This window comes from Idiotropiscis lumnitzeri, chromosome 12 (assembly GCF_059441095.1).
Source record: "Idiotropiscis lumnitzeri isolate Australia: NSW breed Sydney's pygmy pipehorse chromosome 12, RoL_Ilum_1.0, whole genome shotgun sequence".
Lineage (NCBI taxonomy): Eukaryota > Metazoa > Chordata > Actinopteri > Syngnathiformes > Syngnathidae > Idiotropiscis > Idiotropiscis lumnitzeri.
In genome coordinates, this window is record NC_142402.1 from 10,641,715 (window position 1) to 10,661,016 (window position 19,302).

Here is a 19,302-nt window from a genome sequence, read left to right on the forward strand (position 1 = left end):
GACACACATTCAACAACTCGTCACACAAACAGACATACACGTGTAAAGTATAAGGAGGATTAACGTCCCAAAATTCAACTTTGAGTGGTTAACTTGATTTCACACTTCACTTCAACATCGCCTTTAGTTCAAGGATTTACGGTTTGAATGGAAAGGATGTTTTCACCGCAGTTGTCGATGTGATCGGTCCCTAATGACCATGACAGACACAACACGCACACACTCCACCTCAGTCCAATTAAGCGAACAGCACTCACCGCGGCGCGAAGTCCATTTATATTCAACAAGAGCGCGGGTGAGGACTATGGACGAGTCGGAGAACAAATCAATAAGTAATATCGAGAGGATTTAAGTGGGGGATCCACAGGACGCACTGACGTGGACTGTCCCGCCCTGACTACCGCTTTCATCTTTGGTTCTGTGTTTCATTACGATTAGCGAGAAGTTCAAGGTCACATCAAGACCGGCAACAAAGAAAATGTCCCAAAAAATTTAAGAAGAGTACAAATCCTGAAAAAGGCAGATGCTAACTGTCCAGAATTTCGTGTTTCGGAAATAAATGGTCATCAGTTTCTCTTCCTTCGCGTGGAGGAAACCTAAAATTAAGCAGCGGCGGTCCTGGCTCCAAAAACCTCCGACATCATCAAAATTATTATTTGCACTAAAATGGCTGTCAAGTCAAGATTTTTATTAATATTTCACATCACACATTGAGCAGGCAAATTACCTGCCGTTGCTCAACCACTTGATTCTGGGAAGGGATGAGAACAAGAGGCACAACAACAGCCGTAGGGTCATTTTTAGCAGCAATAGCGTTATTACACCAATGGGGGCGCTGTATCAGAAACACGTAAAAGTTGCTTCTTGTGTTGAAATAGAGGAAGAAGAGGATGAAGAAAAGGAAGAAGATGGATGACAGATATGCATTCCTATTGCAAATGTGTCTGATGATTTTTCAAGCAGGTAAACAGTTTGAGGACAAGAAGAAAAAGAGAGTGTATCAGTGGAGAAGGAGTACCTATAAAGAAAATCTGCAATGCAGTGAAGCAGCAAAAAGTGAACAGCGATCAAGCGAGGGATGACTCTAAATACTTCACAGAAAAAAAGCACATATCAGACTGGCACCACATCTGCCTTGATTTAAACCTTGTTGTATTAGGATGAGCTGAGTTTCTTGATTTTAACCAAGCACCGATGCTTGAGGGGAGAAATTTGTGTTTTGATCGCCATTTGAGCAATGGTACGTTTGCTCGTTATCTATTAAACCAGATTATGCAATAACGATGTGAAAAAAAAAATGTTCCTTGGCCAGGGATTTCGTTTTGGTACAGATCATGGTAAATATGCAGATGCAGAGGGAGTTATGTTTACGTTTAACTGTTACAGTCTGCTTGAATTGGGGACAAAGTGGACGAATGAGCAGTCGGTTAAAGGTCTGCATTCTGCATTAGAGACAGTCTGCATAAAAGTGCAGATTAAGGGATTGTTTTCAGTTGACACTCACTTTATAATGCACATTACTGCCACCCGCAGGACTGGAGTGCAACAGCACTGGCCTGCATGTCATGATTTTCAATGTTTAGGAAAGCATTAATGGAGGTCTTTGAGTCATCCATGTTTTAAGAATATTTCTTTAAGTAGTAACAAGAATACAATTTCAGCATGTAAAGAGGATTATGTTTGAGTAATATTTTATTTTCATCTAATCCAAATGGGGCAGATCAATTAATTCACTGCCAGCCCAGTTCAAATGGATCTTCATGGACTTCTTCAGCCGTCAGTGGCAGTGAATGACTTTTGATTTGAGGGGTACTTTTCATGAATAATGCAACACGAGATCAACGTTACCTAACGACTGTCCCGCAATGACCCTGTTGTTCTCGCCCGCCACGGCGGATCGGGCGTTCCTCTCACTGGCATACTGGACGAAGGCATAGCCCTTGTGCACGGAGCATCCCACGATTTTGCCGTACTTGGCGAAGATGGCCTCGATGTCGGCCTTGCTCACCACCGCCGTGTTGAGGTTGCCGATGAAGACGCGAGAGTTGAGCGAGCGCGGGTCATTCTTGTTGGTTATGTTGCTGGTCTGGCTCTTGCCGGTCATCCTAGACCTGCCGCAGTGCCTGCTGGGTAAACACAATGGATGCTGTTATTGCTGTGAATGCGTGCAAATTAGTGCTGAATGATTTTGATAAATAATGTAATTGTGATTTTTTTTTCCTCAATATTGTGATTGCGATTTAATATGTAATTATTTTTTTGGAGGTCCTCTTCCCATGCATTTAAAGAAACAAAAGCAATCAATTCGTCTGTATTTCAAACAACAAAATCGGATTTTTATACATAAATGGTTTTACACTGTAGGTCTGGTTTACGCTACAATAAAGGCAAATGAACAACAAAAGACATTTTATCTACCTGGTACTTCAATTAGAGGTGTTAACTTGCTAAACACTTTTCTTGACAGTCCTTTAAGCGTTAACTATACCAGCTTTTCAAAATTCGACAAGTATGGCATAAACATAAATCAGTAAATCATGACATCAACCAGAATTAAGTGCCACATAATCGTCTTTAATACGGCAAAGGTAAAGTCTTTACATGTTAATTAATATGGGAGAACTTGCATGCTTCAGAATGTCCTGCTGTTTTAGTTAACAACAGAGTACAAATGAATAACGTCATAAATGGCTGTGTGTGAGTGATGGCATCTATAGACTACGATGATTACTACCTGTTTTTAAAAAAATACAAATTTAAATGAAAAAAAAAAACCTCTTTAATTTTCTGTAGACGTAGCAGAATGTGGCAAATCACTATAATGTCTGACAGTACTTTGGCACCATCTCCTCATATGGCTGCGAGGGGATTTTCTCAAAGAGAACAAAACCGAGCATAGGTGACTTTGTTAGCAAATAATGCAGGATAGGTTAAAAAAAAAAAAAAAAAAAAGCAATCAACAGGAATTTGCGAAAAGCAGGAGTAGTCTGTATTCATGTTTCATGAAAACAGATTTACACACATTTCTAAGCACGAGGCCTTACGTTTGGAAATAGCACATTTTCACACTTGATGTTGTCACCCCATATATAGTTACGTTTCCAGCATGAGGTGTGAACTGCCTTGGTAAAAAATAAAAAAAAAATAAAATAAAAAGATGTACAGGGACACTTGAGCAAGTTTTCCTGGGGGTGCACGTCAGTCAGACAAATCACCGGCACCGAGTGAGCCCTACGGCAGGTAATGCTTTCTCCGTGTTAACAGTGCTTCATGGCGTGTTTACAGCCTCCCTGCAGCAAGACGTGTTTGTTCCCATCATGCCGCATGCCGCCAGTGGGATCAGCCGGTATGATTGTAACAAGAAGGAACAAGTTTTGGGGGTCTTACAGAGTTTATAGCCACATTCTAGGATCATTAATATTCATGATGAATAGCGTATGAGCGTGAACACCGTTGTTGTAATTGGAAACAAAGGACATTGATGACAATAGACATCATTCAACACACGTAAACAACCATCAATACAAACTAGTAGACTCATCGCATACTAATTCAATACTCATCCATCTATCATCTTTGAACATCTATGAATCAAACCATCCAATTATCCTTCTTTTGAACACAACACCATTATTCCATTACTCCATCAACCTATCCTTACAGTCATCCATTATTTATTCTTCCATTATTCCATTCATCCTTCCATTTAATCACCCACTTATCCTTCCTTTCATCAATCCATCCATTCATGCTCCATCCAACGATCATTCCATTCATTGACTCATCTATCCTTCCTTTCATCCATAATTTTATTCATTCATCCATCTTTCTATATACTCATTCATCCATTCATCTCACATTTGAACGACCCATCCATCCACTTTACCCTTCCATGAATCCTTCGAACTTCATCCATCCATTATCTATACCTCTAAAACTGTTTAGGGGTGTGGGGAGCTAGAACCTTCCACCAGTCAGTTAATTCATCCATCATCATCCATCTATTCAACTGAACTTGATCTCTCTTTTTTCATCCATCCAACTTCAAGTGAGCCTCCACTTATTCTTTAAACAATCCATCCTAAACTTCCATGTTATCCAATTCTGATCCATCATCCAACTATATATCTTTCTTGCCATCCATCCAACATTTACCTTCCATCCATCGATCCATCCATCGATCCATCATCCGATCCATCATCCATCCATCCATCCACCCATCCATCCATCCATCCATCCATCCATCCACCCACCCACCCATCCATCCATCCATCCACCCATCCATCCATCCATCCATCCATCCATCCATCTATATAAATAAAGTTGTATTGTATTGTCATCCATAAACCAACAGAAATCCAACCTCCAGTATTGGACTACAATCCATCAACCCATTTGTCCATCCAACTATCCATTCAGCACTTTAAGTAAGCAAGTTGTAAATCTAAGTGACCCAAAGTGAGTGAAGTCTAACCTCTTGTTAGCAACAATGTATACATTGACAGCAGCAACACAAAGGACGGCCAAGGTGGACGTGCAAAGTTTTCTCTCTGTGCTTTCCAAAAGAAGTGCAAGTCAGCTCAACCTGCCAATGATTTATTTAGCCCAACAAACCCCGACCAGACTGTGGATTGAAACATTAGAAAGGTAAAAGGATGGAAGGATGTAATACCTATAGATAAGAAGAACATATTTCCCAGTGGAGTATGCTGAATGTACAGATTCTCTTTCAACCTGGCAATATTCTCTACAGTAGATTTCCCTCCAGGATACCACACAGTCTTACATTAAAAACTCACACACATTTGGAGGAAAACTACAGCTTTGTGGAGTTGATTAACCTAAAAGTTAGCGAGAGCAGGAAGTCCGACAAAAGCCCGTAGTTGCAAGCGCCGAGGTCATTAGACGGTTGATTATGCAAGCATGAGCACATTTAAGCAGACTTAATTGGACAAAGCCGGGAGCCGCTGAATTGCAGCCCATGCTGAGCACAAAGGGGTTACAGAGGCCTCTGCTCGTTAATTAGCGGCTGAAAAGAAGAAAGTGTGAAAAAATGCACATGTTCGCTCAACTATTGTTGTATTTTTGCTAATTAGAATTAGTAAAGCTTTTGTATAAAAAAATTCTTATTGAACATATCTGGGTTTGGTACTCCCGTATAATTTATTTATTTTTTTCAAAGAATAAACATTGTCTGAGAACCAGTGCAGGGTGTACCCTGCCTACTGCCCGAAGATAGCCGGGATAGGCTCCAGTGCTCCCGCGATCCTTGTGAGGAGAAGTGGCTTTGATAATGGATGGATGGATAAAAGAACAAACTTGGCAAGTTCAGATCACAAGAACAATCTGAAGGCACTATTGACATCAGCAATGATTGGAGAGCAATGCATCATGGGCTAGTGAACAAGCGGAAACATCATCCATCCATCCGTCAATGCAATATATTCTCTATCCAGCGATACATCCATCTGTTCCTCCTAGCAGCCATCCACCTTCAATCCATCAATCAATGAACCATCAACACATCCTTCCATCCAATCTGCCCATCCATTTATCTTTTCATTCATCCATCATCCATCTATCCCTTCCATCATTCATATATGCATTCTGCAACCTTCTATTCATCTAACTAACTATCCAGTTGTCCATCTATCCAACTATATATCATCTATTCTTCCTCAAACTACTTTCCATCATCCATCCAATGATTCATCTGTCTGTCCTTCCATCCATCCAACATTACATCCAGTCCATCTATCCATCCCTGTATACATCTTAACCAGGAGTGGGCAAACCTTTTGACTGGCGGGCCACAATGTGTTCTAAAATTTGACAGAGGGGCCAGAACAGGCGCAGATGGATGGAGCGTTTTGGTAACCTCGCCTCATAGGAGAAAAAAAATACATTTAATTTTAAATGAAAGTGAACAAAAGCATTACAACAAAATCTACGTCTTTGACACACCACAGTATTTAGAAAATAAAACATTAAGAAGGTTTATTCATTTAATTTTTTTCATGTTCGGCGGGCCGGATTAAAACGTTTAACCGGCCGCATGTGGCCCCCAGGCCATAGTTTGCCCACACCTGACCTTAACTATCCATGTTCTATTCTTCCATCCACCCTGTATTCATTTATTCTTCCCCTGATTCAACTACTTTCAAACAACTACGACCCATCGTTCCATCATCTTAAAATATGTCCATCCGTTTCTTCTATCCTTTTTTTCAACTAGCCATCAGTACATCCCTCCATCCAACTAACCTCTTGCCTTCCATCCATCCACCTAACATCATTCTATCCTTTTTTTACAACCATCCATCCAAATCCATCCAACTACACATAAAGTGCATACATACTACCGTCACATCTTTTCATTCATCCACCCATCATTTCATTAATCCTTACTAGCTACAGCTAGTAATTAGTTTTATAAATCATCTTGCCATCCATCCACAAATCCCTCTATCCACAGTCTTTCCTCAATAAATCCCAGACACACTGGAAGATTTCAAAGAAAATCTTGCAAGAGGCGCGCATAGTGCGGGGGGAAAACTCCATATTTTCTTCCACGTACACTTCCTGTTGACGTATCTGTCCTTCCTGTGGCTGTGTTCACACTCACATTTATTTCCCTGCAGTTTTGCAATGTTCTCACCCCCAACCAAAACATTCTATCTCCATCCTCTGCCTGCTCTCCACCACCACCAAGAGCAGCAGGAGCAGCATAAAAAGCCCGAGGCAGAGTTGAGTGTTATTTTCTCTTTAATCATCCTACAAGTGCTGCTTTATTCATTGCAAATTCCATCTGTTCTAACAGGCTATGCTTCCTCTGAAATATTGGCCTACGTGCTACTTTGGCTTCAAATTAAAGTGGATTCCAAATAAGAATCACCCGACAAACATAAAGCTCACTGTCTGGGTCAGGAATGTTGTCTCTTTTTAACATGAGAATTTTTCCTTTTTAACTTCTGCTCAGTTTCCCCACATGCCCAGCGGCAAGGATTCAAAGATATGATCTCTGTCCCGTGTGTTTACGCCGGGTGGGCTCTTGAGACATTTAGGAGACGTCTAATGAGTCTTTCAACCCATCAAACGTTTTGTCAGCTGTTTTTCACTATCTTAAAAATATATTAATGCAAGCTAGACTCACCAGCCACCTCATTAGGTACACTATTTGATGAGCTCCAACACAAGAAATTCAAAACAGGATAATGATTCTCACTTTGAAGTGATGCACTCAATTTAAGGAATATGCGACAAGTCAAAATATGACTACTTATATATTATGAATATATTATCGATTAGAAAAAAAGTTTCAAGTGATTTCTTTAACATAACATACAGTGAAACTAGTGATTATAGAGGGGAAAAAAATCTAATAAGTTCAAATAAGATTTAAAAAGTGGTAAATTTACAAGATAAAGTTGTAAAGTATTTTCCGGACAATAAGCCGCAATTTTTTCCCCACGCTCTGCAGCTTTTAATGTAAAGTGGTTTATTTATGAATTTTTACGGACAAAAGAATAAAATGCAAATTTTATAATAATGAAGTACATGATCCAGAACTTTTAGGAGTGGAAATATACAGTAGTATGTAAACAATAAAAAGGCCAATTTTACAAAACATGTCATTCTATGACAAAAAAATTCATGTGTAAAAAAAAAAAAAAGAATTTTGCGAGGGAACGTAATTTTTTTTTTTTCTCTTCCATGTCCCCTAAGGGGCTCGTAAAATTCTATTTCATGCTTGCAAGCATAGTAGTAAACCTTGTTAAATGACAATCAAAGACAGTTCTTCTTTTTAAACATCTCTATGTGCCTATAGATGTTACCTAATGAAGAGTCTGTGCATTTAGACCCGCTCTCATTTGTCCACCACTCTAGTTGGCAGCAAAGTAGTTTGTACTTCTTCAAGCTCATTGAAAGAAAATGGGGAAAAACATCAAAAGCAAATCCTTTTGCCATATTCATGAGTCTCCAGGATCCTCAAAGCCTATTTGAGAAAAAAAGAAGAAAAAGTATGCAGCGTACAGTAACTGCTTTCAAACTGTGGCGGAAAACAACCCAGCCGGCAAAGGCGGCAGAGGAGGAAAGTTATGCAGCCACGTTTGCCTTGAGTAATGAGTTTAATCCGTTCCGTGACCACCTTTCTAACTCAAAACCCTCATATCTCAAATCATCAATGGAAATTGCACAAATCTGTTTTGGCCTCTCACACGAATAGCAAAAATATTTTTTGTTTTGTTTAATAAGACACTTTATATTACACTTCAAAAATCATTGACTGTGTGCTTACACAAGCGCAGCAACATACAGTAATTAAATAAAAAGTAAAAATGTCAACTATTTGTGCGTTATGATTTCATTCTGCAATTCACTTAATTGATCTGCTCCTTCTTTTGTGCCCACCATGGCCCCTGGTAAGACGATAACCACTTCTTCAAAACATGACACGAATACAATATCAAACTAATAATATTATGACAATAAAATAGAAATAATCTATTTAAAAAAAATAAACCAAAAAGCTCAATTACAGGAAGATGTCAAAATTGTATTTTTTAATATTTTAAATTATATTATGTCAAAATATGACAATAATTAAAGTTAAACATACAAAATAAGATTAATATTATCAATTAAACTGTAAATAAAAAAGTGAATTACAGGTATTAATCAATCATTATTGTACAAAGTTAAGATCAAATTATGTGGATTAATTTTACAAAATAATACTAATGAGTCAAAATATGACAAGAATAAAATTTAACAAGAAAAAATATGCTCTTTTATGATGCCGAATTTCCCAAAAAAGTGCAAAAAAGACAGGAAAAGAATATAGAAAAGAAGAAAATATAGTTGAAATATAAATCTTAATTCTACAGGGAAAATGTATTTTATGAGTCAAAACAAGCCATTCAATGGTAATAAAATTGAAATTTAGAAAATGTACCGGTAATCAAAATAAATATAAAAAATTAATTTAAAAAAGCATAAATAGACCAATTCATGAGGGGGGGAAAGTTATAGTTTATTATAAAATAAAAAAATGGTACAAAAATGTTTTTTAAAAAAAACAGTAAGGAATATCCAGTTTTTTTTTTTACATTCATAAAAAAAAAATCATGCAGAATTATAAATGTACTTTTGTAACTTCTTGTATGAGGTTAAATAGACCACCTTTTTAAGACCACTAACAAAGGGCATCTGATGTGGAAAGGACAGAGACGATTCTCTCCTTAATACGACCGCAAAGGTGTTATTTTAGGGTCATCTTGCTGCATATGGCATGTTTAATGACGCGTCAAAGCAAAGAGTCTCACCTGCGTTGTCATCATTAGTGTGAAATAAGGTTGTGTTTAATTTGCAGACGTCTTTATGAGCTGTCTGCTGTGACACATTAAACATGTCACTTGTGCTATCATCAAACCACAGTGACAGGCGAGTGTAAAGAAATAAAGCAGCAGAGTCGGCGGATACGGGGCTATAATCATCTTTTTTTTTTTTTTTTTTTTTAATTGCTTTGAATGACAGCCAAACGCATTAGGGACTAAGTGTGGACTCAAATCTAATTACATTTTTTTTACTGTCTTAATTTAAAAGCTACGGCACGGCGCAAGTCCGCTCACTCTTCTTTTATGCACTGACGTGTCATAAAATGCTAGGAGGTATTAAAAAAAAAACGCTGCGGCAAATTACATGAAAGCGGATGATAGTGATTAAAAGCACTGGTCCTTCGTCCCTGCGTATACTATAATTCATGACCTTACGCGCAAAGGCAAGGGAGTGAAACTGATCAACACGCATTAAGTCAAAATTAAACAATGGATTAGGGAGTTAAGCTACATTAGCGCTAAATGAAATGTAATCATTGAGCATAATGGATCAAAGCAGGGGTTGGGAACCTGCCGCCTGAATTAAAGCTAAAAGCAGCCATGAATACTGTAAATGATCATCAAACTTTGATATTCTTCACTCACATTTGATGGCCTCGGGGGGGAAAAAAACGGAGCAACTTTAGCGTTACCATCTGTCTAAAATATCTGATTCCAATTGAGGCTCATTCAGCCAAATTCCTTAGCAAGAACCCATCAAAAATATTTGCTCCGAATGGCCACATCAAACCGAATTGGCGGACTTTCTGTCCAATTTCAGGCTTGGGTTCTTACACTTCCTTTACACATCCTGTTATGATTGTCATGTCCACCCAAGGGTCTTGCCAACTGGCCTAACTGATCTCATGGGAGATAATTTTCCACTCCCTTTTTAATGGAAAACACTGGAAATAGTCCAATTTTGATCGTGGTTAAGCGTCGCCCGTTTGTCTATGATACGTACGGAAGTTTATGTGAACTACCTTGTCAGAGTTTTGGAATTCGACCAAAATGGTTGCTTCCTTTTCAATACCACGCATGAGCCCTTGAGACTTTTTCACGTGTCCTGTTGTGATTGAAATGTCCACCTAATATTGTGTCAACTGGTAGAATTTGTATACTTTAGTGCCCTTTTTCTTTAAATGAAATTATCATCCATTTTTGTCGCCGCGGCCTCATTAGAAGGCTAATGAGGAAGAAAAAACTTTGGCCATCTGCCTAGGATACCTGCTACCAATCGGGGCTTATTTTGGTGATGTCGGTACGGAGAGAGGGAAAAAAAAAAGACTTCCTGGCTTCCTGCTCAATTCCATCTAAATGACCCTTCGAAATTGGCAATATACCCTCAAAATGGCCATTTCAGACCAAAATGACAGCCATCCTGTCTTTTCAAGGACTTTTGACATTAATATTACTTTTCATGATGCTAAGCAAAACTGGCTCTGGGGACTAGATTTTCCAAAATTCAGAGGAATGCTATAAAGCATACTTTTTCACCAAAATCACTCTGAATTGGTCACTTCCGACCAAAATGGCAGACTTCCTGTGTCTTTTCACATCTGGATTCTATGACTTTTTTTGTGCGTCTACTCATGGTAGGCACTGCTTTTACATTTCATGTTGCCAATCAATATTCCCTCAAAGCTGCACGCTGAGCAATTGCACACTGCTCTCAGCGCACAGGGCTGGGGCGCACCACGCACACACATTTTATTTCTACACTCATTCCTTCATTTCCACCCCAGTGTGTTCCACAAACCGGACACCACACCATTCCCACTTCCCTTACAGTCTCAGGAGTGCGACCAAGGGTGAACACTCAGTTTGTTCTACTATATGACACACATACAGCCACCCCCAATACTGACGAACGCTACAGGAGACATGCCAACCACTCCAACGCATGGAGAAATTAGAGGGAACATTGTTGCTAACCGAAAGTGGCTTCTTTTCATAACAAAAGCTTTGAAGGATCTCCGCAAATAGCCAGAATGCCCCCAAGATGGCCCCTTCATTTCAGGCATGGGTTCTTGGGATGTGTTTGTTGGTCTAGTCTTGATAAAAATGCCGACCGAATTTTATGTTGCTTAATGAAACCGGTGCAAGGTGCTGTTCTTTTGTTTTAAATCAAATCTGAAGGAGCAATTTGATATTTAAGGAGCTATGAAAAGGACATAACATATTGTTTAGTGAAAAAGGCTCCAGAGGATGGTTGGATGAATATATATATATATATATATATATATATATATATATATATATATACAAAAATAAAACCTGTAAGAAGAATTACCCTAAAATGGAGTGGCCTCTACAGGGAGCTTCAAATGGAAATGGCACATTTCCTGACTTTTCACACACAGTGGGTTTAAATATACAACACATTATGCTAAAAACAAAACCAGTGCCTTTCTAATAAGACCGTCTTTCCATTATCCATTTGTTTCCCTTTCCTTTGCTAAAATGGCAAATGACTCGGCTAATGCATGGTGGAAACATTTCGACACTCAATTAGCAATTAAGGGCTTAATGAATAGACGCCCTCGCCGGCCTGTGTTGCTCCCGGCGGATTGTAATCTCCCCCTTTGCACAGTAAACAGCGGCTAATGCAGCAGGGACAACAACGCTGCCGGTTATTGTGAGAATATAATAAGCCAATACTGTCGCTCCGTTACCATGTAAACGCTGACAGGACTGTTGAACACTAATGTGCAAAACAGAGTCATTAAAAGTAAGAGCCAAAGCCAAAATCAGACAAGTTTTTGCGAACAATTTTTATCACATCATTTAAGACCAACTGTTCGTGCTACTATTGTTTTGATTTTGGCATGTTTCGACATACATTAGGACTCTCAGCTACGGTTTGTATGAACCGATTTTTTGTGACCAAAGGACTTCAGTTTGGATTTTTTTATGAGCAGTGTTTTGATTTTGGATCAGTTTTTTGTACTGCTCCTGGTTCCATTTTGGTAGTTTTTCACTTTCCTGTTTTGTGGTTAGTGCAGAAATGAACCTACTTTTTGAGAGTAGGACTTGGATTCGGATCTTCTGTGATTGGCGTGGTACATTTCACTCATCCATTTCTGTTGCTAATGTTTTTATTTGGATATGGTTTCAACTCTTCTTTGACTGCTTTTATTTTGGTAGGGTTTTACTTGCAGTTTTTTTGGCTTCGTAGGACTCTCATTCACTTTTATCAACCAACATTTTGCAAACAAAGGGTTTGGAAGAGGATCTTCATTAAGCGGTATGGTACGTTTAAGTCTATCTGTTTGCGCTGCTTGTGTTGGATCCAGTCGTGCGCAACTTTATGGAAGCAAATGGCTTTGATTGAAATTTTCAGTGAGTGTCAAGGTTCATTTTAAGCCACCTGTTCATAATGTTTGACAAGAAAGAGCATTGTCTACATGCACTTCTGACATTTGCCACTATCTAACTCTCTGCCACGTGCTGTCATTTGTGATCAAAAGTAGTAGAATAGAAGAAAGAATGGGAATAATGGGCAAGGGTAAAAGGCGAAACAATTGCAACGCCAAGCTCCTTCAACGAGCTTAGACCGACTAGCAAAGATGAAGAACGAAGGCGTACATCAAGCGAGGTAGGTGGATATTAGCTTATAAATTATTGCTCTCTCCTTTTTTATGTTCCCTCCATCAGCCTCTGTAATTTACATATTACTCATACCTTTAATGAACTGCCTTTTTGGAACGGCGAGCTGCTGTTTGGCCGCGTTGTGGGTGGGCCTGTGACCGCGCCGACCTCCTGTAAAGAGAATACATCACAATTTCAATCAAGCTCATCTCTCACTTTCCTGCTGAATTTATGCCGGTGCTGCGAGGCGTGGCGGCACGTGGGGGGCACCCGCCGCTTAAAAATGAGTCACGACTGCCGTGATCTGATTGGAAGCAACCTATAGCCTCGCCCCGGCTAACGACAGCCGGGAGATAAAAGCAGCAGGACCTATGGAGGGAGCATTATCTGTGCACCGCTGCTCGCTATCTCGCACCTTCTCATCATAGCCTTGATGATTATCAGGGAATTTTTTTGTCTTTCATTACATATCGCCAATCTCATCTGTGAGGTTCAGACTGGTGCGGCATTCATTTCAGCTGGGAAAAAAAACATGTATATATACATATATATATCACACCACACCATTCAAAGATGAAACAACTTGATTTGTTCTCAAAAAGTTTGATCATCAGTTCCGACTGAGTGTAATCAAGCTGATCGTAGAACAGGAAGTCTACATTTACCAAAATAAAATCAGTAGATGGATGCACAAACGGCTGGACTGAGATCCAATTCAAAGTGCCTACACTAACAAAAATTTTATTTTATTAATTTTTTATTAATTTTATTTCTTATTGTGTCTTGTGTCATGAGTGTGATCTCGCATCAAATTAAACTCATATCTCAAGGCACCAGTGAATTAATAATTCAGTCATTTCTTATCAAGAATGTACTTACAGTGCCTAATGGCCTATCGTTTAAATGTATGGTGAACTAAAACATTCAGTCAAAAAGGCGCACTGAGTGAAAATTGCCATATTAGCTTCTAATCTAGCAGAGAAAATGTCACTGTAGTTCCCTTTTTCAATGGCCAAGTATTCCTAAAATGAGATAATGAGCTGAGAATCACACTTATCATCACATTCTCCCTCACCAGCATTTCACGTGTCACCCAAAAAGGTCACTCACATCTAGTGGCGGGCCGTGTATTTCACACGTAGGCCTTCAGTGAAGTCCTACTAAGTCCGACTTGAATAAATCACCCTCATAATAGCATAATTTATGACACAACGGTTGGAGAAATAATATACAGAAAAAACACTTGCACAGTACTGAGTGAGTGTTGGGCGACCAAGCTTCTCTCGAAAGGTCCGTCTTGAAAATGGCCTTGCAATTAAATCCACACTTTTCCCTCCTTTGGCATTGTGGTTTAAAAAAAAAAAACAAGAATATATTTGAGATTTCCGAACGGTTGCGAGTTTTGACTTTTGGGAGTGTTGATTTGACATAGCACTGCCCCCTCCAGAGTGTGTATCCAATCACAGAACACGTTCATCACCGTAAGTGTAAGGCCGTCGAGAAGGATCACTGTAACCAAGTCGCGATCTGATCGGCTATCGCAACTGTCTATCAACTTTGTCAGTACAGATGCCCACACGATTGTATCTGAAGGCCTCGGTCGAATAGTGTGTGCTTCTGGTATTGTGAAACCTGCCTGGTAACACGAGCTAGCTGAATTCTGATTGGACAAAAACTCTCACTTAAAAATACAACACTAGGATATATTATGACATTAATGTGAAGAATATGATAATTTTTTTTCTTAATTATGTTAGGCCAGCAGAGAAGGCCTTGAAGGCCTTGACCGCCCACCACTGCTCACATCCCAAATCATCTCTTTTGCGTTGGAGTTTTTCTGCCAGGAGTGTTAGCATGTTTGGCTACAAGCTAAATATTTGCTGTTCTAGTGACCCACTTTGTTAAACGTGGTGCGGGGGGGGGGCGCTATATTTGGCAGCAAATGTGGAGAAATTGCTCCGTGCCAGGAAATAGGAGGAAGTCATGGCATATGTTAGTATCCCACCACCGCAGATTCGCATGCCGGTCTCCCGCCCCACTTTTTTCACATGAAGATGTCGAATAGGAATAATCCCTCTGTCTCTATCCTTTGTAAAGAAAAAATTCCATTTATTTAAATGATGTAATTTCTGAATCAAAATTGACGGCATAGGAGGCTGCTGCCTAATGTTCCCTGAAGCCATTTTGTGAAGATGGAGTCTTCTTTCATGAAAGTACAACCACAAGAAAGACTTGCGTCAAAATATTTTTAAGAGGTTCTCTGAAATTGAATTACAAGAAAACCAGGAAATAAGAATTTTCTTAACTCTGACGAGGAAAAATGCAAAAAAAAAAAAAAATGCCTCTTCAAAGAAGGAGCGCCAACTCCAAATGCAGTAATGTCCGTATGTGTGTAAAAAAGCAAATAAGAGTAATTATCTATAATAATAATCACAGACCTCTGCCAAGGAAATGACAATAAAGAACATGCTGATGCCTATATAAATATGGTACATTTTGCGATTCTGTTTTGCGTTCCCATTGGAGTTCAAGTGATAAGACTTTCAGTCACAGCCAGTATTGACCGACTTTTTGAGAATAAAAAAATACCAGTCCAATGTTTTATTAACAAAGGACTCTGGATCTACTATGACTGGTGTGGTGATTTGAGTACATTTCTTTTGTGCTGTCTGACAAAAAGGAGCTTGGAGTGAAGATGTAAACTGCAACGTTAGCTTCTTGCGCTAGTTTACATCTCAGACTAGTTTTCTTCTCGCAAGTTTTCTCCTGTGACCAGGTTTGAGTGCATCTGTTTGACAAGAAGGAGCAATGAGTAAATACGTCTTCTAACGTTAGCTTCTCGCATCAGTTTTCTGCTACGACACAAGTGATGCATTTGAATATTTCTGCCGTTTAACAAGGAGGTGCACTGAACGAAGAGGCGTTCTGCGGAGTTCACTTCTTATGCTTTACAAAAACAAATAAATAAATGATTCTAGTCAATGTTCCGTCGAAACTAAACGTGTGAGGAATTGCGCACTGCTCTTACCCTCTCAGCGCATACGGTGACGGCGCGCACCACCCACACACATTACATTTCGACACTGATAGCTTCATTTCCACCCCAGTTTAATCTCCAAATAGGACACCACACCATTCCCTCACAATTTGTACTTAGTTTGAAGCATAAGTTGACGCACATACACGCACACTCAGCATTGACGTAACGCTGCAGGCAGACCGCTCCGTTCCTAATTGAGGTTCTTTCGCGCGTTTCAGATTATATTGAGACTTAATTAATTATGCTTTGAATGACCTCTGTGTTCAAATAAAAGTTACTATCTAGGGCTGATTTTATTCATGTGCCAAATCTCGCTCCAATGATATGCTCTCTTTTATTACACATCATGCAACTTGTGATGATCTCACGTTTTGGGCAGGTACGATATTGATGTGGCGGCCATTTTCCTGTTGCTCCAATGGATGCTCACTGAGTTTTGTGAATCCTCTGACGCATAGAAATTTTGAGGGAAGATTGATTATGGTTATTTTTAGCACAGGTAAGTTTCACGCTTGCATTGTGTGTGTCCTCTCATTGCATCGCATTGCTTATTGTGGAGTAACACACAGCCACACACCTAAATCGTTTTCCCTGTGTCAGATTAAGAAAAAGTAATTCTAAAAGGAACACAGGAAGCCATTGTGCCCACATGAATTCTCATTTTGTTTCTTATCTGGGGATGAAACCTCTTTTTGAGCCCTCTGAATGGGGGTCACAGAGCTTGAAATAGCATCAGACTCAAGCGGTGCGTCGCGGCGGCGAGGGCAAGGGTTAGTGAGTAAAGACGCTCCAGACGCTGAGGCGAGAATGGGCGTAATAAAGTCCTGGCGGCTGCCCATGGTGCTGAAATCAAACGGCATCTCCTCTTAAAAAAAAAAAAAAAAAGGAGGGGGGCGAGGGGGAATGAAAAGATGCCGGCGTTGAGATGGAGACGCCGCAGGGCTAATGGCACTGGCTCGCGACAGACGGCGCTCGCACACTGAGCCTGTTGTTTGTGAAAAGACGGCCGGGAGCCGTGTTGAAAGATACATTTTAGCGTGGCGAAAAAAACCAGAGTTGCTCTAATAGGGAACAGTGGGCATTGGCACATTCATAATGGAACGCGACGCCAGTGGTCCGCTTGTAAATGTTGACATGTTCTCTGAGCTTCTTCTTCTATCTGAAGTAATCATTCCTTTCCGGTTGCTGGACTCCCAATGTGTCATTGTTCACACGCGGGTGTACGGGGCCTAAGGGGCACGCAGACCCCTGGTAGGGAAACACTGACGTAGCCTTATTTCCAACCTCCAAGTTCTTCAATTTCACAGGTACCACCTGTCTCAAGGGGCCAATCAACCGGGCGCCTCAAGACTGGACCGCCACCAAAGAGCAGGACTTTGACGTGGTGAATGCGTGTTTCACAACCTGTCCAACTTCTGACACCAAAGATCTGGGAGCCAGATCACGTAAACAACAATAGTGACTGCAAGAATGTGAGGTCACCTGTCCCTAGAAGCGTTAAAACCAGCAACCAGGTGTGGTGTAATAGCTCGATTGCGCACTCAATGACTGAAATGACATCCTCCATCTCACTACCTCCCTCTTCTAGGAACTAACACTTTTCAATTTTCTCCCTCAAACCACCTCCATCTTCTAGAGACCAAAAGAGTTCTTCTGACTAAGCATGCCACGAGCTGCCTCACTCCTGACATCCCATGTCTCACATCATTTTTTTTTTTTTTACATGTTCACGAAACTGTACAGTACACAGAGCAGATTGCAAACAAAAAAAGAAAAATGATCCGATTCCTAAGAAAATCATACCTATTCAATGGGCTAAAAGGAAAAAGGTATGTTGCTTAAGGCTTCTTTTATTCTGCAAGTGTTGGTCTCCACTGGGCCAGAAAACAGGCTCAAGTCCAGCTCTAAAGATGTCTGTCTGCCTGCCTTAACTTCATTCCCTGCTTGTGGCTCATAGTGATTCAGAGCATGTGTACCTAAAGCTGGCTATTGCAGCGCCTCATCCCTGGCCAGAGATAAGCATTGTTTGCTTTGCGGCACATTTCATGCCCAGCTAGCCTGACCTGATGTCCAGCATGCAAAAGTGCCTGCGTAGGGGAAAGATGTCAAATATCATGTCTTTCGAAGACAATTGAGGGACGAGATTGAGAAAAGTTTAAACACCTTTACTGAACCCCGGTGTCATCTGCTGTGTGTGGTTACTTCTGCTGCCATGGATGCGAAAACTAGCGACACCCAAAAGACATAATAATATAAGAAATCTTGGATTATTAATGATGAACATCCCTTGAGTGAAGGAGATTGAGATTTGCTGCGATGTCTTATTTTGCAAATCTGATCAGTGATGTCATTGACGGCTCAGCAAATTATTACAACCGATCACCAATTTTGCATAAATGCAAAATATCAGATCTGTGCAATGTCTAATCATCAGTTTGGTATTACACAAGCTGCCATGTCACTTAATTACACATTTTTTTCTCTCTTGCATAAACTTGATAAACTTATGCCTGTTTGTATGAAAGTGGAATTGTGACACAAAAGATTATACCAGGTGAATGTTTTTACCACTGTTGGTAGGCATGAAAGCGGAATAAGATTTAACTGTGGTATAGCTTTAAATGTCAAGTCGGGAGTCATGCAAAGGTGGAATCGCTTCTTCTGTGGAGTAAATACAGCAGACTTCTTGTGTAACCAAAGGGTAGGTTAAAGGAATGGAATAAAAACATTTGCAGTTTGACTCAAATGGATGTCTCAAATACTGGCGTGACAAAATCTTCAAATTAAAATGAGCCATTAAAATGATGCACTTATTACGGAACTCTGCAATGCCACATACTGGAGTTGCTCGTCAAACGGGGACTGTTGCCTGCTTGAAACGTCTGTTTTTGCAGCTTGAAGTATTTTCCCGCACCCGTAGTTGTAATCCGTCTCGGCAATTATGAAAATGCCTTCTGTGATCATCTTTAATAAAGAAACTCTTTTAATTACACCGCACAACCTCAACCCTGTATGCACCCTACGAATATTATTTGAGATTCAAGTGCTTTGGTGGTCTTCGCAAGTCACCACTGAAAAGTGCCACGCATAATAATGACCTGCTCTTCTACTCGACGGCAGCAAGTTCAATTAACGTGTGTCCACCTGTTGCCATTAATGAAATAGAATAATAGCTTTATGTTCAACTAAACAGCCCCAGATTAAATAAATATAAAAATGTGAGAGCAAATTGAGATGACATTATTATTATTTCAGTATACTGTTGTTTGGTGATGCGAAATGAGTTCTTTCTAA

General features: G+C 39.9%; 1 protein-coding gene across 7 annotated transcripts in view; it reads right to left on the reverse strand.

The window, feature by feature from the left end:
• The window catches only part of LOC148325875 (RNA-binding Raly-like protein), a 46,942-nt gene that overhangs the window by 24,284 nt on the left and 3,356 nt on the right, over positions 1–19,302 (reverse strand). For 5 of the 7 annotated variants that reach the window (XM_088311817.1, XM_088311814.1, XM_088311815.1 and 2 more), the window contains exons 2-3: positions 13,062–13,139; positions 1,849–2,126 (exon numbers count right to left, since the gene is read on the reverse strand). In XM_088311817.1, coding sequence (XP_088167943.1) covers positions 1,849–2,104 — 256 coding nt within the window. In that variant the 5' untranslated portion in view covers positions 2,105–2,126; positions 13,062–13,139. The remainder of the gene's footprint in view (positions 1–1,848; positions 2,127–13,061; positions 13,140–19,302) is intronic. The other 2 variants (XM_088311813.1, XM_088311816.1) reach the window with 2 other exon arrangements.